The sequence below is a fragment of the Cavenderia fasciculata genome (assembly GCF_000203815.1).
Source record: "Cavenderia fasciculata unplaced genomic scaffold Scf_Dfasci-F-a-25c12.r2-5, whole genome shotgun sequence".
Taxonomy (NCBI): Eukaryota; Evosea; class Eumycetozoa; order Acytosteliales; family Cavenderiaceae; genus Cavenderia; species Cavenderia fasciculata.
The window spans coordinates 3,609,920-3,631,308 of NW_004457729.1; the positions used below are offsets into that span (position 1 = coordinate 3,609,920).

General features: G+C 34.6%; 10 protein-coding genes across 10 annotated transcripts; 5 read left to right on the plus strand and 5 right to left on the minus strand.

The window, feature by feature from the left end:
* Nucleotides 1-143: 143 nt before the first annotated feature.
* On the plus strand, nt 144-1,381 carry DFA_01782 (uncharacterized protein; the record flags this gene model as incomplete). The annotated part of the gene is made up of 3 exons (XM_004359690.1): nt 144-398; nt 622-725; nt 811-1,381. 3 exons carry the CDS (start codon nt 144-146, stop codon nt 1,379-1,381), a joined length of 930 nt encoding a protein of 309 aa, XP_004359747.1.
* A 140-nt stretch (nt 1,382-1,521) lies between these two features.
* Nucleotides 1,522-3,387, minus strand: DFA_01783 (uncharacterized protein; the record flags this gene model as incomplete). Its single annotated transcript, XM_004359691.1, has 5 exons — nt 1,522-1,748; nt 1,802-2,378; nt 2,619-3,123; nt 3,189-3,286; nt 3,355-3,387. The coding sequence occupies 5 exons, from the start codon at nt 3,385-3,387 to the stop codon at nt 1,522-1,524; spliced, it is 1,440 nt and encodes a 479-aa protein (XP_004359748.1).
* Nucleotides 3,388-3,726: 339 nt separating this feature from the next.
* Nucleotides 3,727-4,686, minus strand: DFA_01784 (uncharacterized protein; the record flags this gene model as incomplete). Its single annotated transcript, XM_004359692.1, has 2 exons — nt 3,727-4,255; nt 4,319-4,686. 2 exons carry the CDS (start codon nt 4,684-4,686, stop codon nt 3,727-3,729), a joined length of 897 nt encoding a protein of 298 aa, XP_004359749.1.
* Nucleotides 4,687-5,010: 324 nt separating this feature from the next.
* On the plus strand, nt 5,011-10,776 carry DFA_01785 (uncharacterized protein; the record flags this gene model as incomplete). The annotated part of the gene is made up of 9 exons (XM_004359693.1): nt 5,011-5,063; nt 5,222-5,437; nt 5,496-6,002; nt 6,075-6,408; nt 6,467-7,209; nt 7,268-7,707; nt 8,015-8,337; nt 8,991-9,351; nt 9,428-10,776. The coding sequence occupies 9 exons, from the start codon at nt 5,011-5,013 to the stop codon at nt 10,774-10,776; spliced, it is 4,326 nt and encodes a 1,441-aa protein (XP_004359750.1).
* Nucleotides 10,777-10,846: 70 nt separating this feature from the next.
* On the plus strand, nt 10,847-11,588 carry DFA_01786 (uncharacterized protein; the record flags this gene model as incomplete). The annotated part of the gene is made up of 3 exons (XM_004359694.1): nt 10,847-11,186; nt 11,384-11,495; nt 11,585-11,588. 3 exons carry the CDS (start codon nt 10,847-10,849, stop codon nt 11,586-11,588), a joined length of 456 nt encoding a protein of 151 aa, XP_004359751.1.
* Nucleotides 11,589-11,788: 200 nt separating this feature from the next.
* On the plus strand, nt 11,789-13,873 carry DFA_01787 (uncharacterized protein; the record flags this gene model as incomplete). Its single annotated transcript, XM_004359695.1, has 4 exons — nt 11,789-11,887; nt 11,951-12,696; nt 12,751-13,298; nt 13,512-13,873. The coding sequence occupies 4 exons, from the start codon at nt 11,789-11,791 to the stop codon at nt 13,871-13,873; spliced, it is 1,755 nt and encodes a 584-aa protein (XP_004359752.1).
* A 439-nt stretch (nt 13,874-14,312) lies between these two features.
* Nucleotides 14,313-14,733, minus strand: DFA_01788 (uncharacterized protein; the record flags this gene model as incomplete). The annotated part of the gene is made up of 2 exons (XM_004359696.1): nt 14,313-14,430; nt 14,564-14,733. 2 exons carry the CDS (start codon nt 14,731-14,733, stop codon nt 14,313-14,315), a joined length of 288 nt encoding a protein of 95 aa, XP_004359753.1.
* Nucleotides 14,734-15,623: 890 nt separating this feature from the next.
* Nucleotides 15,624-17,451, plus strand: DFA_01789 (LMBR1-like conserved region-containing protein; the record flags this gene model as incomplete). Its single annotated transcript, XM_004359697.1, has 5 exons — nt 15,624-15,755; nt 15,844-16,025; nt 16,105-16,381; nt 16,431-17,092; nt 17,166-17,451. 5 exons carry the CDS (start codon nt 15,624-15,626, stop codon nt 17,449-17,451), a joined length of 1,539 nt encoding a protein of 512 aa, XP_004359754.1.
* A 313-nt stretch (nt 17,452-17,764) lies between these two features.
* Nucleotides 17,765-19,356, minus strand: DFA_01790 (uncharacterized protein; the record flags this gene model as incomplete). The annotated part of the gene is made up of 2 exons (XM_004359698.1): nt 17,765-18,900; nt 18,978-19,356. 2 exons carry the CDS (start codon nt 19,354-19,356, stop codon nt 17,765-17,767), a joined length of 1,515 nt encoding a protein of 504 aa, XP_004359755.1.
* A 218-nt stretch (nt 19,357-19,574) lies between these two features.
* On the minus strand, nt 19,575-21,314 carry adk (adenosine kinase; the record flags this gene model as incomplete). The annotated part of the gene is made up of 3 exons (XM_004359699.1): nt 19,575-20,469; nt 20,777-20,944; nt 21,256-21,314. The coding sequence occupies 3 exons, from the start codon at nt 21,312-21,314 to the stop codon at nt 19,575-19,577; spliced, it is 1,122 nt and encodes a 373-aa protein (XP_004359756.1).
* Between the last annotated feature and the right edge of the window lie 75 nt (nt 21,315-21,389).

Below are 21,389 nucleotides of genomic sequence, written 5' to 3' on the forward strand. Positions count from 1 at the left end.
CGTAATTGTAATAATAATAAAAATAAGAATAATCATAATCAAGTCACTATCATCATCATCATTGTAATATTTAAAAAAATAGTTAAACTATAAGAGTAATAATAATATATTAAAGTAAAGAGAGAGAGAGAGAAAAGTAGAAAATGGGAGATGTATTTGAAACATGTTTCAAAATGGATGCATGGCATGATTTTAAAGTGTTGGGTCTACATGGTTTATCATGGACCGCTGTATCTTATCTAACACGTCCAAAAGAATACAACCTAACAACTAAAAAGAAGAAACAAGTCAGATCCTATTCCCTCACCTTGGGTGAATGGATACTCTTTTCAATCTTGGCTGCTTGTTTATTAACAAATATATACATTCGCGTCGCCAAAGGCGTTCCTCATTGGTTGGTAAGTAGACATAGAAAGTAATATATGTATATTGACAATAAATGTTTTTCGAGTAATGGGGAAATCAATTGGTTGGTTGACTCATTGTTTTACCCACCACCCTACTCCCACCCCCATTATCTAAAAACATTGATGGTTCATTACCATGGTTCTCAAACAAAAAGAATCAATTGATCGATTGTTGACTGACAATTTAAATTAAATTACTTAATTATGATTGTAGTGGCAACCTTGTCATGTTTTATCGGCTGTTCTAATGTATGTAATGTTATTCTCTGGAAGAGACCCAAGATACTTTTATTCTTATTTTTATTCAATGTGGATGCCGTATGTATACAATACAATTCTAAAATTCAAACTCAAAACTATAGTTGAAAGACTATAAATATTAATTAATATTATTATTCTTTAGATTGGTTGGATTTGTATCACCACCAAATGAAACGTGGTTCTTGTGGTGGTGGGAGATTTATGTATTCTATGTACACCATGCCATACTTTTGGTGATTCCATACTATTATTTACTTTATAACCATCGATTCCATCAACACTTAAACTCTGGAAAGATTCACAAGCGTGAAAAGTCTGCCAACTATACGAGGGACAGCAGCAAGAGTAGTCTTACCACTGACGGTGGATCGGCCATCAACAAGTTGTCCATCATCATTCCACATTTCACTAGCAAGCTTGAACGATTCAAGATCTTTACACATACTTTTAGTCACGGTATCATCTACCATGCCTTTTTCCTCGGTCAAATGGGTATCTTGTTGGATGAGGATTTCGACGCAATGCGTTGTAGATTTGCCGGTGGCGAGATATTTGGTATCTATTGGAGAGAGGCTTTGGTTGCCATCACCTATTTGGCTTCGCTTTTGGTGTCGTGGCTGCCAGATTACCTTGTGCATCGTCACTATAGAAACAAATACACTAAATTACCAATTACTGATGATGTCAAGGACGTTAAAATTAAACATCAATAAATCAATTAATCTATTAATTGGTTGGTTATTACTATTATTATTTTTGTAAACTCAAAAGTAAAAAAGAATTTAAATTCAAAAAAGATGGATAATTTCACAAACGTTTAATATTATAGATATTATTTACAATTTTGTACAAGTTATACATGTATAAAGGTTTTTAGTTTTTCGAGTAGATCTTTCAATTGTTGGATACCTTCATTTGGTTGGGGCGATTGATTCTCGAGAATATTTAAATGATGCTTAGCCTTTTTCATTGAATCATCTACAATGGTTTGGATGTCACCAGCGTCCAATTGTTGAAGTCTTTGTTTAAGTTTGGAAACATCTTCAATTTGTTCTCTAAATTTGGCAGCAATATTGGAAACTGGGAAAAAATTATTAGAATGATCATTTTGTTGGTTGTAGGTGCATACATACTTTCTTTTTCCAATTCCTTGGTTTTGATGGGTATTTCTTTGTCTTGCTCTTGAGCTTCATTATATTTGGCTGTGATTTCGTCGTCTTCGACCCACATCATTTTGAATTCGGAATGGATGTGTAGAGAATATTTGCAACCACAATAAAAACACTCATCATAACGTATCATGAACATATTACGGAAGGTTCGACAATCCCTGATATTAAATGCAACATTTTTAATTGGGAGATAACATTTACATCCTTCATCACACACCTCCTTTGAGTTGGGCCTGCAATCTGAAGACATGCAGACGGTCGAAACGCCTCCATTGGACCATTTTTCAGTGCTGGGCACCTTTCGAATCGCCTTTCCTTCGCTATTCAATTTACACTTTTGCTGTTTAAGCCAATCCTTTGATATTAAATGGCGGATTTGGGGAGCTTCAACGTCTTTAAAATCAGATAGTTTCGCCTCTGCAACCCCACAAGACGTATTTTTCTCCAACAGTTGATTGAACCAGTCAAGAAAAGCTTCTTTGAGTTCGACAAGCTTTTTCATTTGTGGAATATGGAATGGGTTTTCAATCTTGATTCTCTCGTAAATAAAATCCAGTGCCAGTTGGGCCTTGGATTCTAATTTTGTATCTGGAACCGAGAGCTTGCCAATTTTTTCGGCACCAAACTTATTACTTGGGTGAAGGGCCCTATTAAATTAAAAGTTAGTTATCAATTGGTGGGATTTAAAATTAGATCTAAATAAATACCAAGGATTATCCATAAATAGACCAGGTCGATCTTTGACTCCATCCAACATTTCATTTAGGACATTTCTAACATTTGAAGCTTGGTTCAAGTTATCGCAAAATGTAATGATTGTTGACACATTTTCCAATGCATCTCTCTTGAGATATGAAAATACATTTGAGATGGATTGGAGAGGTTCGAGGGTTTTTCTTGTCAATGCACCCGATACTACATAGATAAATCCATGTATTCTCTCGAGATTCGAGATCTCATTGAGAGTTGTCTTGATGTGCTCCTTGTCCTTGTCGGCTCCTGCAGTATCTAAAAATCCTGGTGTGTCGATAAGGGTAATCGAAAATTGAAACTTGTTCTGATCGGAAAAGTACTCGATTCGGTAACGACAAACTTTTTGGGTTTTGCTCTTTCCAGGTACAGTTTCTTCATATTTTGTTAAACGAAGTGATTTTGGAGAGTCCATTTGGCCAGTCAAAATATTGAGAAAGAACTCAAGCAAAGTTGTCTTTCCAACACCACTTCTCCCCATGAATATTAGGAAATAGTCTTTTTTTTTGTAGGGGGTTCCTCCAATTCCAAAACTTTACCAAAAAATTGCAACAGAGAATCTTTTCTAATCTTGTCAATGTAAACAAAATATTTGTACAATTGTTCATTTGAATAGTCAAATCTAATAAACTTCTCTTTTTGGTCTGCTGTCCAATCAGAGAGCTCTCTTTCATTTGAAATCGTATGTGAGTTACCCTTTTAAAAAAGAAAGTGAGTTAGGACCTTGTTAAAAACTTTTAAACTATTAATAATTGATAACATACGTCTGTACGTGTGATAGTAGCTGGGTATCTCATTTCATTGCTGACCCACTCTCCATTGATGGATTTTACTTGATCCACATCCCCATTGCAATATGTCATTATCCCAGATCCGTGTCGCTTCCCATTCAGACAATAACCAATATAAACGTCTCCATTTGTGTATGTGTATGTTCCTTTGTATGTTGGTACGCCACTTACAATTGGGCCCAACCACGTTCCTTCTTTTGTGGTTGAGCTAGATATTCCAATCAGCATTTCCACGTTGGCTTTGTATTCTGTCAGAATATCCTGTGTATTGGATACATCAAATCTAATTAAAATTTTAAAAGAGTAAGTAGACATAGATTACATTTAAAATACATCGATATTAACTTACTTGAGAATATTGTCGACTTTGTCTTTGAGCAATTTGACAGTGTCTTCATGTAATACTCTTAAACGTCGGATAAATTGGGAGACTTTGGTGTATAAAGTCTCAACATATGCAGATAGATTGTCATCTTCGAGTATATGTTGAATGGTCTTTTTTGATTTGGATAAAACAGTCGTCATCTCTTCAATCTTTGAAATGTTTGCATGTATTTGATTGACTTTGGTTTGGTAGATATCAAAGTCAAGTTGAGCAAGGAGAGGATGTAGTTTAGAGGGCATTGGCAAAACAGATATTCGAATGGGAATTTTGTACTGTTTAGAGAGACCAGGGGTTCTAAGCAACCGAATAAATTCCTTGGCCTTTGCTGGTATGAGTTTTTTAAAGGCCTCGTTGTCTGGGTGCCCATCAATCGATCCATTAAACCACGCTTTTAAACTTGAGTCTGCAATGAGAGGCCCAATACTTGTGATAAACTGATCAAAATCTCCATTACAATATTCCTGCACCTGCCTGAGTACTGATTGCTCGCTAAAGTATATATAAATATTAGTAAATGGGTATTAGCTGATCTCTTGTGTTTTAGCAACATACTTGGATTCAAGAGATATGATCATCTTTACCCTTACACCAATCTCGATTGATTGAACGTAATGTAAACCATACTGAGCTCTAAATTCATCCATGTCTTGTCTGATCTCTGAATGAGGTGATGGTGTCGAAGGCAGTGTTTTCTTTTCAGTTATGATTGTTGAAGTATAGATGATGGTTTGTTTCTTTTGGTCGCATATAACTTCAAGCAACGTAAAAGAATAGTTATATTCTTCGATCGTTGGACAACAAGGAAGATACTCGATGCCCTTTTGAACAAATATGTCATTGCACTGCCTGTCTATCTCGCAGATATCGAATCCACTTCCTAACTCTTTATCAAATCTAATGCTTGGGTTGAGTGTAATCATCCCAGACTATTGAATAAATATAAAGTATTACCAACTGTGAGCGATACAGTAATGATATAAATACAATGTTTTTAATTAATTTTTTTGTACCACCAATTTTTAAAACAATGGGGGGGGGTGGGTGATTTTGAAAAAACCTTTTCTCTTCAAAAAGATATTTTTCAACTAATCTATTGAATTGAACATCATTTTAATTAATTTTTGGTTTCTTCTTATGGTGTAGCTTTCGATTGTTCATCTCATCACAAACAGCTCCTTTGATTTATTTTTTTGAAATCTCTTCATATAAAACTAGAGCACAGAGAATATAGGTTACAAGCAAAGATGGATAAGGTCATTGTCAATATTCCTCATGACAACCCAGACATGCTTGCTGAGTCAGACCTCGGGATGAGTCTACACTACGATCCCAACAACAGTCATAAAATCACAAAAAAACATAGGATATTCGACCTTCCTCCTATTACACAGTAAGTTTGAGCTCAACCCTTACCTACCATTAATACATTTTCTTATTCTTTTCTTTTTCTTTCAGCTTTGTTGCTTCAGATGACACTTATTGCAGAGCGAAACCATTTGAAAACAACAATGAAATAACCTACATAGTGACAAGAACAAGAATCACAAGGTGTAGTCTAGATGAACCCACCCTTTCTCAACCCAACCCTCCCATTGAATCGGTTGGCGAATACTACATCAAGAAGATGGAGTTTAAAGCCTTGTTGGAGGTACATTTAACTTTAAAATCAGGGTAAGTACTCCTCTCATTATATTTCTGAAACAATATTGTCTGACACTTAATTTAACAGGGACAAAGAATTAATAAAGAAAATTAGAAAGGAAACAAAATTAGAACATCACCTTGGTGTACTGTCTGACAAGCTAGAACAACACCTACAATTGGCCAAATTGAATGTGCTCGTAAGAAAAGGGTTCAAAGACCCGTTAGTTGGCCACCCAGTCACCCTAGAAATGTTAAAGTCATTCTTTAGTTTAAAAATAGACGAGGGCCACCTGTTAATGCCTGTAAAAATGGAGATTTCCGATGCACTGTCGCCTCTCAAAGTAGATAGTAAACAATTCTCGATTTTCAAAAGCAAAAAAGCCAAACTAGATTCATATTTACCAAGAATAGAATCAATGCTCAAGAAGTTATCGGATTATCGAGAAGAACTATCGGTAATATTGGAAGATGAGAATATGTCAAACTACATTGCTCCTCTCAACACTAAAGTTTCACAAGCTATTGGGCGTTTAAAATCCCTTAAACAAGAGACAGAGTTGTTTGGGAAAGAAAGTTTCAAAAACATTGTAGAGTATGTCCATAAACAATTAAAATAATAATTATTATTTTCAATTATAATTTACTTACTCAATTCTATCAGTAGAGAGATTACCGTCAAGGATACATTTTTAGATGAAGTTTTAAAAAAGATTTCAATTGCAATGGGAACAACGGAGACAACGATTGTCGACAAGGGAAAATGGAAGGGAAAAACTATTTTGGATTTTAAAACAGATCCTACCACTCACATTCCAACACACCAAGGAATATTCACCTACCTAAACAATGACGTATACAAAGGATATTGTCTGAATGGTAAAAGACATGGAAATGGAATAATGATATACCATCCTTGCAGTATTGATAAAATTAAATTGGTTGAAGGCGAGTGGAAAAGCGACGAGGTTAGCTATCCAGCAAAAATCACCTATGATGATGTATGTATCGATTGATTGTTTACAACAATATGTCTTGACCTAACCTTTTTTTTTATAGAAAACTGAAATGATTAGCAACAAAGCGGAATTGGACTCCTGGAAGGCAATGCGCCAAACTACATACCTCTCACAAAGTCTGGAAACAAGAACTATAGAAAGTGAAAAAACCACACAATTCAGAGTCAAAGTGGAAAAGATTAAAGACGAAACATTCAAGATTTTATATGGTCGCTTTAAAAAGTCTCTTTTCTCACATAGAAAACAATTCTTTGCTATGTTTTTAGGCGTAACGGGGTCTGGAAAGTCCACATTAGTGGAGTTTATTCTAAATATCTTGACAGGCCAACTTGGGTCTCCACAAACACTTCGGGCAAAGGATCTAGAGGCAGCTGGCGTTGGAAAGAGCAAAACAGCCGAGGCATATCGGTATGACATCGAATATGTGGAAGATGACCTACTCATGTTCACATTAACACTAATCGATACACCAGGATTTGCAGATTCAAATGGAATAGATAAGGATAGGGGACACATAGAATCAATATTGAGCTCAGTCTCAAAGATTGAAAGACTGGACAATGTCACATACGTCGTTCCCATATCTCTTACCCGACAAACTCTGGAAACATTTAGTGTGTTATGTCAAGTATTTTCAATCCTGCCTATCCAGGCTTTTGATTGTGTTTCTACTGCAATCACATTTGGAGACAACAAAAATCAGGCATCTAACGTCCTGGATGTTTTGAATGAAATGTTGCCAGGAATTAAAGACAAACCTGCTACTTTTATAAACAATCCTTGGTACGTACCAATTTCAAAATAATTAACATTGTTCCATTACTAACTATAAAATTTAAAGGGCTCAACATCCAAACAATAGCTTTAAGGACAACCAGACAGAAAAATTTAATCTATCGGGAGCAGACAATTCCACTGATATCAACATTAATGAAATTGCCAAAAAACTGGGATCATTTTTTGTGGAGAGGTACGAATCTCAAAAATCCTTTGAGTGCAAAGGAATGGTACAACTCAACAAACTCATTGTAACTCTTATGGAAGAACTTAAAAATATAAAAGAAACCTATGGTAAATTAAGCTCTTCTACTAAAAGCTTGGAGCTGATATCCAACTCCAAGGATTTGAATCAATTGGCACACATCGCTGACAAAAATGCAATGGAAGAATACTTTAAAAAATCTGGATATGCTGTCAAGGATGGAAAACCAATGGCCAAAGTCATTGGTAATGAGCTTTGGCCAAATGGTGCTTACTCGACAGTGTGCCTAGCACCGGACTGTATCAAAGATGTATGCCACGAAGGTTGTGGTTTTTTGGGGTTCAACTTTGACAATTGCCATGTTTTTAAAATGGATATTTGCCAAATATGCAAATGCCCTCGAAACCAACATGTCTACACCAAATTTAAAATCGGATGGATCGAAAATGAGTCGATAGTCACCACTTTTTTGTCTATCCTAGACAAATCCATACAAATAGAAAAACTGTCCAACCAATATAATGCTGAAAGTATGTTACTACCATTTTTTTTTTTTAATATCCCCAATTTATTTACGTTACTAACTTATTTGTGATAAAAAAATAGTCAAAACCTATGGCGATCAGTACTCGCATCAACTAGAAACACTCAGACAACTAGAATCCAAATTCAAAGAGCTATCAGTCTTTGGCAATATCGACAAAATTCTTGATTGTTCACTTCAAACTCATAGACAGTTAGAAGCTGTACAGGCAATCGACGATGTCATCAAAAAGAAATATCTTACCGATGTTATCAGTAATCTCAAGTTGTTCATTGATACTATTAAAAACTCGGATGCACTCAAGAAAAGAATTGAAGGCGAAGTTTTGGAAATCACAGAACGAAGAAAAGAAAAAGTCTTGCAAATTAATCGCTGGATTGAAAAAGTAAATGCCCAACCCAAAACGACTGAGCAAATTTAACAACCATTTCACCTAGAAATGTACAAAACATAATTATCATATTGCTGTAAATTAAATTACTAATCTAAAAATAATTAATTATTAATTATTGAGGGAACTAAAAATATATATTGAAGAGACCAAAATGATTCGAATCATCACAAATTTAAGTGGCTACGAAAAAAAAACAAATATATTTGTTTGAATTATTATATTATTTTATTTTAAAACTAGAAAAAAAACATTATTATTAGTGTCTCTTCCTCTACCAATAATTGGTGATTATTAAATTAAATTATATTATTATGGCCATGGGTCGCAATACCACCCACATTGATTAGGACTGCCAAGTCACTTTCTTAATTTTTTGTGATATCTACTTCTCAATCTTTATCACAGAATAATTAAAACTATTATTATTTTGTTTAACATAAAAAAAGAATATGTTCAACTCCAATTGTTACTCTGTAGAATGATGATCATAATTTTTTTTTTTTTAATTGTTTTTAAATTTGGGAAGTTCAAAACAACGATCCAATAATAAATATCCTCCTAGTCTATTTCCGTCATCGACCCTATCGAGATATTTATTTTTTAGTAACTTTTTTTTTTTTTGCTGAACATCATACCTTCATTAGATCGCTTCATTTTGTACCAATTCATTCTATGGTGATGGGATGGAGTCTCAAAGAAATAATAATAAATGTATTTCTAAGCATTGCTCATCGTCTAACGATCTAGTTTATTGCCTTATGTGCAAATATACATTTTGCGAAGATCATTTTGAAGAATGCAAAACAGTCGATCATACATGTATAGATAAAAAAGATAGGGACATAATAGATTACCACTGCGATATCAAAGAAGCAGAATGGACGAGCAGGGACGCGAAACATAAGTTTATTCAACTAGAGAATAACAACAACAATTGGATAATGGATTTAAAAGTAAAAGATGTATCTTCTCATCTCATTTCATTCTTTGGACCAACTGGTAGTGGTATGTACATTTTATTCTATAGACCTATATCATTTTATCGAATCAACTTATTAATAACCAATTTATGTATAAATAGGAAAATCATTGATTATAAGATCGAGTATACTAAAAAAGAATGGTTGTGAACAACATGAAATACCATTCGTAGGCAAAGATGACGGGCCATCCCAATCCACATCTTCAGATATCAACTATTATATATTCTCCGTTTTTAAAGATGCCGAATATCTGTTGGACTCTGAAGGAACTGGTGGAACACCTGACAACCAATTTTTGAAAGGTCAACCAGAAGAAAGGCTTCATCACGTCGAAGAAGTTTATCCAAGACTTCTTCATCTCATCAGTGATCTGGTTGTCTATGTATTCAGCAACCCCAGAGAACATTCGACCATTGTATCGGCATTATCAAAAATGGTCAGCCACGTTGAATCAAAAGTCATCAACAAGCCACACAAGCCTCATCTCTTGGTCATCTTCAACAACCAAAAAGAAAAAATTGACAAAGATAATGATTTTTTCCAATCCAAAGAATTCCTTGATGAGGGAGAAGATACAAAAATCATCAAATCACACTTTACAAGCTATAAATCAATCACCGTTCCAAACTCATCTGAAATGCCAACTTTGTTTATAGAGAAATTAAATTTGGTAATTGACGCATATAGTAGTAAAAAAACCAAGTTGGATACATTCATACCTCAATTTACGGTTGGAGAAATAGTAGCACAATTAAATCAAAGCCAAGATAAATCGATAGATTATTTTATGTTATTGCAAGAGAAATCTCAAATCTATAAGGATTATAAGAAGTCATTGGAAAACTCGTCAGGTACAACAGACTTGGAGAAACACCAAACGGCCATCGAACAAGTAAAGAAAAAAATAACATTTTCTACATCTCGAGATGATTTGGTTCAGGCCGAATATCTTATTTGGAATGGCAGATGTCAGGTAATCTGCAGTGATGGATTTCAATGCGATTTGATACTTGCAACACACGGAGATTATCACCGATCAAGTAAATCAAGACAACAAAAATTGGAACCCAATAACTACAACTTTTTTAAGGAAATATTTTTCCCAAATAACCGAAAGTCATTCCAACTTGAAGAAGCTATTGAATGGGCTGGTAAATTTACCGGTATGGCTATAGGCGAACCAAATTTGGTAAAATATTTCGACAATCTCAAACAACACAAAGATTTAGATGATCTACTTTCAAAGTTGAAGGATTTTAAAACAAATATTCAAACAATGCTTGAAGACGAAGAATTTTTCATTTATGTGGAGGAACTAAACACAAAAGTACTACAAGCCATTGAAGCAGTTGAAAGTCATCAATTCAATCTATCTAATTTGATCAAACAATATGACAAAAGGTATGTCAACCAAAATTATATTTACCTAGAACAAAAAATTGATTAATTTTTTTTTTACTTAAAACTACGAAATACCTAAACCAAGTCAATATATTTCCAAGGACACAATTTTGATGATGATTGGAGATATCCCATGTACAACAGACAAGGGAACGTGGACCGGTCCAAATATGGTCGATAAAATCTTTATCCCAAATGTTGAGGGAAAAGAGATTGCATCAACTAGTTTAGAGGTTGAAACAGATTCTACCACCTACACCCCAACATACAAAGGTACATACACCTACCTAAATAGAGACATTTACGAAGGATTTTGCCTGAATGGTAAGAGACATGGTCATGGAAAAATGACATTCCCAACTAGTAGCGATCAGGTAATATCGATTGAAGGCAATTGGAAAGAGGACGAAGTTAGCTATCCGACAACCATCACCTATTCTGATGTACGTATCGATTGTATCAATGATGGGGGCATTCAATAACCCAAGTTTTTTTTCTACAGAGAACTGAATGGATTGAGGATCAAGTGAAACTGAATTTATGGAAAACAAGCCATGAATTCACAATCAAAGTAACCTCGAATCTTAAGAGAATAAACATGTTACTGGAGAATCTGGAGGAATTTCGAAAGGAAATCGAAACTCTTCTTGAAGATGAGGATATGTCAGGCTACATCGCACCCCTCCATACAAAGGTTTCACTGTTGATCGGGCAATTAAAGAAGCTCCATGCCGTAAATTTAAAGTCTTTTAACCAAATTTTAAAGTAAGTAAAGATATTGACTCTTTTTATTTACCCTAACTTACACTTATATTTCAACAGAACAGAGATGGTTACTCATCATTATGATTTAGATGAATTGGAAAAAAAAAATTGCAATAACAATAGGACGATCACAAACAAAAACCGATCGGGGATTATGGATTGGGCCGACCATAATAGATTCCAAAACAGATCCTCCTGTGCACATTCCAACATACATGGGAAGATACACCTACCCCAACGGCAACACCTACGTAGGGCTCTGCCTAAATGGTAAATGCCATGGAAATGGTACAATGAAATACCATTTAGGTAATGTCGATAAAATTAAATACATTGAGGGCGTATGGAAAGAAGACCAAGTTTCCTATCCAGCAACTATAATCTACTCTGATGTATGTATTGATTAAAAAATGATGGTGGCATTCATTAACCTAGTCTACTTTTTATAATTATAGGGAGCAATTGAAAAGATTGGGAGTCCAGAAGAGCTCGGCCAATGGAACGAAATTCGCCAAACTTTTTATAAATCACAAAGTCTACAAACTAAAACGATGGAATCTGATAGAACTACCCAATTCAGGGTCAGCGTGGATAGGATTAAAGATGAGACATTCCACTATTTATACAATCGCATCAAGGGGTCGCTTGACCCCCAGAGAAAACAATTCTTTGCAATTTTCATGGGTATAACCGGCTCTGGAAAGTCCACATTAGTGGAGTTTATTCTAAATATCTTGACAGGCCAACTTGGGTCTCCACAAACACTTCGGGCAAAGGATCTAGAGGCAGCTGGCATTGGAAAAAGCAAAACCACCGAGGCGTATCGGTATGACATTGAATTTGTCATAGATGACAAACCCATGTTCACATTAACACTAATCGATACACCAGGATTTGCAGATACAAATGGAATAGATAAGGATAGAGCACACATCAAGTCAATACTGAGAGCTGTCTCAAAGATTGAAAGACTTGACAACGTTACATACGTGGTCCCTGTATCGCTTACCCGACAAACTCTGGAATCACTTAATGTTCTGTGCCAGGTATTTTCTATTCTTCCGGCCGAAGCTTTTTCATGTATATCGACTGCCATCACATTTGGAGACAACAGAGACCAGGCATCCAGTGTCTTGAATGTTCTGGACCAAATGTTGCCAGGAATAAAAGGCAAACCTGCCACTTTTATAAACAATCCTTGGTAAGTACAAAATATCCCCAATCATAAAATAAGCTTCTAACCCCATACATTTAGGGCCCAACACTCTGCAAATACCAACAAAGAGGTAAAGGCAGAAAGTCTCAATCTGACTGGTGTCGACAACACAAACGATCTCAACCTTAACATCAACGAAAAGGCAAAAGAGATTGGTATTTTTTTGGTCGAGAGGCTCGAATCTAAGCAATCTTTTGAATCAAAAGGAATGAATGTACTCAATAGCCTCATCGATACTCTGGTGACAGAGCTCGGGGATCTAACAGATATTTTCACCGTATATAACCATGCCAAAAATAATTTGGCTCTTATTTCATTAAATAATAACAAGGAATTCGATCGATTGGTAACATCAACCGACAATAGCTCAATGGAGGAGTACTTTAAACAAAAGGGATATGCTATCAAGGATGGAAAACCGATGGCCAAAGTTATTGGCAATGAGCTATGGCCAGGTGGCGTTTACTCGACAATATGCCTAGCACCGGGATGTATCAAGGATGTATGTCAAGAAGGTTGTAGCTATTTTGGTGTCAACTTTGATAACTGTCACTTATTTAACGAGCCCGAAACAGTTTGTCAAGTTTGTAAATGCCCCAAAAACCAACATGTCTATACCAAGTTCCGAACAAAATGGATTGAAAACGAGTCGATTGTTGAAAACTTTTACGCAATAGTAAAAAAAACAAAGGAATCCCAGGATCTCTCCAAACAATATAACGAAGAAAGTATGATATCATATTATAAATTATTATAATATTTCATCTATATTAATAACCTTTTTTTTTTTGACCAAAAAGTATCAACATACCAAAAGATGTACGAAAAACAACTAAGTAAATTCAAAAAATTGGAATCCATTTTAAAAAAACTTTCGATCTTTGGAAACATCCAAACTCTACTCGAATGTGCACTCGAAACATACAGAGTTCAACTCGAAGCTCTTAAGCCAATCAACGATGAAAAAACAACAAAACATATCACAGACATCATGACTAGTTTCGAGTCGTTTATTAAAACCGTCAAGGACTCTGGGACACCAAAGAAAAGTATTCGCAAAGAGTTGGCTGAAATCGAAAAAAGAAGGAACGAAAAAATTGGTCTTCTAAGTAGTTGGATTAAAAAAATAAATGGCCAACAAAAATCAACTGGACCAGGTTAATATCCATTCCACCCGAGAAATGTAGTAATTACAATTTACAAATTAGATAACATAATCCAAAATGAAAAAAAAATAAACAAGGTTAACCAAATTAAAGGGAATATTATATAAATGATTCAATGGGTCATTTTCTGAACCATCAATAGAGGTTGTGGATATTCCAAAATTAATATTTGTTACAATCGACGCTAGTCGGGACAGATTACCTTGTCCTCGCTATTCTGATCATCACCAAGCCAAGAAAAACATATCTCTTTCGATTGGACTGAAATGAATAATGCAGTCATGATTTGTCAGATAACAGTCCTCAATCCAACATCATAGCTGTTTTCTTTCTGTATCTCCAAATCTTAAGTGCCATAATGAAATAATAATAAAGCAAGACCAAAGTTTGTTGTTGTATAATAATGATAATAATTTTGTTTTATATTTGTGAACTCTATTTGCCTTCGTATGATTGTAAATGTTTGTACAACTTGTTACCATAACCATACTTGTCTAATAACAATAAATGATCTCTCTTGTACATTGGTAAAGGTACATCATCCTCTGTCCATCTAAAGATTTAGTGAAACAATTTGCAAATTAGTATATTGTCATCATTGTAGATATCAAGGATCTATAATTTGCAATGATTGCTGTTATTGTTGCAATCCTATAGTCTATCTCATCCTCTATCCTATCACATACTTTCTTGGTTTTGGTAAACGTTTAGAGAGACAAGTATTATGAAGACGAAGGAAATCCTCTACCGATTTTTGCATAGTGAATCTCTTCTTTTGTCCCATTCTCCATGTGTGTGATTGCTTGATTGGCTTGTTTACAAGACCACTGAATAATGCTCTAGTTGCTGCAAACATCTCTTTCTTTCTCTATAATCTATATATCTGTACACAAGTTAACTGAAACTAAAACAATCATGTAGAATTACGCTCATATGATCAGATGCTGTGATCGTGGATGTGTCGTTTTTTTTTTTTTTTTTTTTTCTAGCTCTTTATATTATATATATGTAGGTCTTATCATATTATATATTCACATATATAATCAGATAGATTGATATTGTTTTATACTTATCACAATAGCTTTAAATAATGGTTCATGATTGAATTAATGATTGGGATTTTAATTTATTATTATTATTCATTTAGACATTGAGCATGACGATAATGTATCATGATCGTGGTGGTATGATGTCCGTCTGTCCAATGTCACCATGACCCACCACCAACAAACAAAAGAGAGAACCCGCAGTTGGACAGAGCGATATTAAAGCGCATGCATTGCACCAAAAGAAGGGAGGGATTCAACAAAAAAAATTCGAAAAACCAAAGCATGATAGAAACAACAAAAGACGTTGTTATTTTTCACAATTTAATTTATATTTCCTCCTCTCTGTCTGTCTATCTATCTTATATATCTCTGTGTCTCTTTTACCTGTGGATAAAAGGGGGCTACATACAAAAGTATAAGAGTAAAACCATCGATCGATTTGTGTATTTTTAATATTTATTTATTTATTTACATCATCAACGCCCGCTTATATTATAAATCAATCATTATCATTATCTTTTTCATTCATTCTCACACTCTCACACAGCAAGAGTAATTTTAACTCTTCAACTACGCGCACACATTAATACATTAATTAGATCAGATACTATTATAAAGAATAGAATAGAATAGAGTAAAGGAAAAGGACAGACAGTTTAACAGTCTACGACTACCACCATATACACTTGCTATCAATATGGTCAACGTCTTTTTAATTATTGTAGCTATCGTTGTCGTAGCTCTCATTATATTAGCAAGTCTCTATCTTATCGTTTACTTCCAACATCCAGATGATAAGAATGTTGCTTGGCTACCGAAAATCATTGTCGTAAGTAGATAAAGGACAACAAAGAACAACAAGACAACAAGACAGATTAGATAGTGAACAATAATTAACAGATTTATTATTATTTAAGGTTGCTGGTCTAACACTAGCAGCGGTTAGTATCCTTATGCTGCCACTAGATGTAGCTAATAAAGGAGGAGAAGGAGGATTCCCGATGGACACTATTTGGCTTGTAATCTATATTGCCATAGCCATATTTTCAGTCATCATCGTTCCATTTGCAATGTTTTATTATGAATCTGAAGAAGCAGAGTATGTACAAGTAGATAGACACAGATATAGATATATACAAAAATGTTAACATATATATATATCTTGAATTTAAAATTAGTGGTACCAATAATCAATTTGCATCAGCATTTAAGGGAACCCTTTTCCTTTTGTTTGCATTTGCAGTGATTACCGTCCTCTTATGGTTATTCATTGGTATTGCTGAAATCCCAACTGTTCTTGTCAACCAACAATTTTATGTAGCCAACTTAAACACTGCCGATTTCTCAGAGACTGGTAAATGGTTCAAGTTTAAGAATATCACATATGAAGGTACTCTTGAAGGTTATCAAGGATGGGTTAAAGTAAATATATCAAAAGAAAAAGATAATAATAATGTATTATTTATTTATTAATATTTCTTTTGTTTTTTTTTTAATTTTTTAGGAAACAAGAGATACAGGACAATATTTAGTATTCCGTGTTAGTATTTTCTTGTTTATTATTACAATGGTATCATTCTTTGGATGGTTAATGTTTATTATTTTCGGAGGTATTGGTTTGGCCGCTCTGCCATTTGATATGATTACCGACTTTGGCAATCGTCCACAACGTATATCGTACGACAAGTATTTAGAGATCAAGGCAAAGATTGGAGAGAGAGCAACCCAACTCGTCACTATTGGCAAGGAGATCCAAACCAAGTATTCTGGTGGCGGTGTTTTCAACATGAGCAGAAAGGAGCGTCGTAACTATAACCGTTACCGTGCTGCAGTGTTCGAGTTGGAAGATGATTATGAGAAGCTCAAGATCTCTTATCAACGTCAAGGAGGCAAGGTTATCTTCTACTGGGCTCAGTTCTTTGGTGGTTTCATTGCTGCCGGTTGCTCTGTCGCATGGGTGCTTCACGACATTATCTACATGTGGACTCAACCAGAACCATTCCATCCATTCCTCAACAACTTGGTGATTTCACTCGACAATGCCTGGGGTTTCTTGGGTACCATTTGTTACGGTCTTCTCTCCTTTTATCTATTGTTCTGTTGTGTCAAGGGTAACTTTAAGTTTGGTTTAAGAATTTTCTTTTTATTCCCTGTTCATCCAATGCGGTAAATATTAAAAATATTAAAACAAAAAAGTAAAAGTATAATACTAATAATAATTAATTTTCTATCTTTTTAGTGTTGGAGCAACAATGATGAATGCATTCTTATTTAATGTTGGTTTAATTCTTATTTGTTGTGTTAGTATTACACAATTCTGTACTATGGCCTTTTCACAATACACATCGGTGACTGCTATCAATTCTTTGTTCTCCAATGCAGTTCGTTACATCAAGGGGTTAAAGTGGTTCTGGGTCATCTACATCATTGCCATCTTTGTCATGAGTATCCTTGCTCTTATCATGCTCTTTGTATTTAAATCAAAGGATAAAAAGAAAAAGAATCAACCATTTAAATTGGCCTAAGAAAAACAATCAATTCACACATACACAAAACAATCTTAATCAATTTAACTAATAATAATAATAATAATAATTAATAATTTAAATAATAATAATCCTATTTTACGCGTACCCATTCATTTAAATTATAATAACAATAACAATAATAATAATTAATAACGATCAATATTTCTCCCCTCTACTTTAATTTTCAAAATGTCAATAATAATCTATACATCAAAGTAATAATAATAATATTTTTAATAAATAAATAATAAATTCCGAATATCAAAAATAACAATTATTTACAATTACTTTTATTTATTTACAAGTTAAATTAACTTTGTGGAAATCCGATGCTCTGATTTGCATTATTAGCATATTCCATTTTCTTCTTTTCTTTAAGTTCTTTAGAATATTGACCCAAAAGCATTATCCCATTAAATGATCCACCTCCTATAAACTCAAATTCACCTTGCCATTGAGTTGCGTCGTCGTGTTGATGATACGTGCCATGTGTTGATAATACAAGTTTACATTGTTGATCTGAATCATTCTTTGATTGGCACTTGAGTGATTTTAAGATAAGGTAGTCTGTCGTTGCCAATTCTTCGATACTAGTGTCAGGTGAAAGATATTTTTTGGCATGTTCGACAGCCTCTATCAATCTCTCTCTATGCTTTGCGTTATATATTGTCGATAGTTGGTCCCATTTCTCTTTGTACTGCGCGTATATTACAGTATCTTCTTTATCCTCCATTACTGAAAAGAGATCATTGACATTTGCACCGTATTGATTCATCTTTCTGATAATTTCAATGGTGGTGGTACATTTGGCCTGATCACTTTCTCCACCAATATCGTTAAAATATTTAATGATTAATTTCAACTGTTGAATGAATTCAAAAGGATGGGTACCTGCATTTGGGACGAAAATAGAATGGTGACTGAGGAAACATGATTTGATGATTTCCTTTTTAGCCTCCATTTCTTTGTTTACCTCGTTTTCGTCACAAGTGTATGCACTAGCTTTAAAATAATCAACTTCTGAAATGTTTAATTGCTTGTTAAAGATGAGTAAAAGGTGTGGCTTGTATGAATTATTGGCGGCTTTTGATATGACTTGGCTGGGCATTTCCAAGAGATCTTTGAAAAATGTGTCTTGTTCTTGAGCGTTGTGAAACACATAGATGATAATCTTGCTGATCATATGCAACAGTCTCGGGTAAAAGACATTGACGTGGGTCTCTTTCACTGGAGTGGGAACGGGAACATCGGAATCATTGGTAAAGTGATTAGTGTCTGTTCCATGAGTGCCTTCACAGTCTAGAAAGGCACCAAAATTAGTTTGATACAAGTTGATGTCCGATGACATTGATTCACATGAATTTGTATTTCGTTTTGATAATGGTACTCCACTAGTACATCCATAATTATTCAACTTTAATATACTTGCAAGTAATGCTGATTTTCCTATATATATATGTGATAGATGATTGGTTAGTTTAGGTAATTTGAGTTGGAAAAAAGACCACCTATAGGATACATACCTACTCCAGTTGGGCCAACAAAAGAGTACAAGTTGATATAGAATGGTTCGCTTTGTTGGCTCATTTGAAACTCTTTATTATGATATACCAATTTGATGTATTTGTGGTCGTTATCTTGAAGTATTTGTGCTTTCTTGTTTTGAAGTCTTTGTGCTTTCTTGTTTTGATCATCATTGGAGGATGTGTAGTCTTTTAAGATATCGAGTATCTCTGGTATATTTGTTTCGACTTTGTGACCTGTACCTTCTTTTGAACATTCATCATGTTCTTTACAAAATTGGAGGAGTTCACAATCATAACAGAAACAGTAAGCTTCCATCGGACACTGTGAACATTTGAACCTTGGTTGATGAACATTATTTGAAAGTCTTGGTTCCATCTTTAATTGAATTGATATATTTATATGTGTGTGTAATTCTCTCTCTATTTATCTGAGATATACAACAATGGTGTTATATGTGTGTGTGTTTTGAACATCAATCAATTAAATTATTAAAAAAAAAAATAGATAGGCTTTTTTTTAAAAAGTTGAATTTATTATTATTACTATTGTGAATTTTAAGGGTACTTTCTTTCTTTTCTATTTTTCTTATATTTTTAGAGATCATAAGAACGCTTTGATGGGAAAGAACAACCATTTTGACGGATGATTTCAGAGGCGGCATAGTGACCAGCTTCGACACACTTGGAGACTTCCTTGCCCAAAGTGTAAGCAGCAACAAATCCACCACAGAAAGAGTCACCGGCAGCGTTGAGATCGACAATGTCTTCTGGGGCAATGTTGATTGGAGAGTATTGGGTGAGCTTGCCGTCTTGGAAGACAAGGGTAGAGTTTGGACCTTGAGTGAAAACGACGGTTCTGGAACGGGCAGAGTTGACCTTTTCCCAGACAGAGAGCTTCTCGGCAATGACAGCCAAATCGGCACCCCAACCCATACGCTCACCTAAAACGGCGGCTTCACTTTCGTTGGCAAAGACAACATCGACGTATGGCAACAAAGCCTTGACACGTTCCCAGAAAAAGTCGACTTGAATGAGGAATGGAGCGGCGAGACCGTAGAGGAATGACTTGTTCTTTTCGGCGGCATGCTTACCAAGGAGCATGGCAGAGTCTGGTGAGACGGTCATAAAGTAACCGACCATGTAAAAGAGCTCGGCGGCATCGATGAGAGCCTTCATTTCGTCGGTTTGGAGATGTTCGACCTTGAAGTTGTTGGCAGCACCGAGATTGGTGGTGAGCGAACGTTCCTTGTTGTTCATCATGACAGCACAGGCTCCGGTTGGGGCAGAGGCGTCAGCCAAGTACTTGACAACGACACCGTTGGCTTCAGTGGCACTCTTTAAAATGTCGGCATTCTTGTCGGTACCAACACATCCAGTGTACAAGATTTGTTGCTTCTCGTTCAACATCCATTGAGCAACACGTGCTGTGTTTTGTGCAGCTCCTCCTGGAATGTATTCAACTTGGTACTTGGTTACTAATTCTTCATATCTAAAGAATATTAATTAATCCATCAAAAATAGTTTCCAAAATAATAATATTATCCAATCATCATTTTAAATTGATCCATCCATATATATATATATCATCATTATTGAAAGTGAATAAAGTATTGGTATGTAGTAGGTAGTAGTGAGGAAGGTAGGTAAATGTCAATATCAATATAATTTACTTTATATGTTTGGTTCACTACTCTCTACTACTTAGCAGGCTGTCTTTGTTGATATATTTAATCTTGTGACTATTGCTATAGAGAGTTGTTGAGGAATCAAACTACTAGTTATTAATCTGAACTTACAATGGAAGGTGCTTCTCTTCGGCGAGGATAGCATTACCCAACTTGATGTCGTACTTGTTGAACAATTCAATGTCGACATGAGCAGAGATATCGAGTAATGGGTTACCAATAACAAAAACCTTTGGGGATGACATTATATTATGATGATATATGAGTTGAACTATGTATCTAAAGAAAACAGTAAAAAGCACAAAGACAATGAAAGAAATCGGTCGAGTAATGTAAGTGCAAAAAAAAAAAAAAAAAATTAAAAAAAAATAATAATTATTATTATAAATTATAAATAAACAAATACATACATTTTTTAAAAAAAGATATAAATATAAATATGAATAAAATTTAATGTTATTAATATTTTTCTACCGAGAGATAAATTGTTTGTTTTGTATTTATTACTAATAATAATAAAAAATTTGAGGAGGTCGAGATTAATGAGATGTCACGTCGAACCTCGGTTCTTTCATAAACCCACAACACACCCACCCATTGACTCATTCATAATAGAATAGAATCCCAAGACCAAGACGACATCTTCCATTCAAGATTCAACTTGATCTTATCATGCATGTACATTCAAAACCATATTCCTCTAATCTATTATAAGATGAAAACA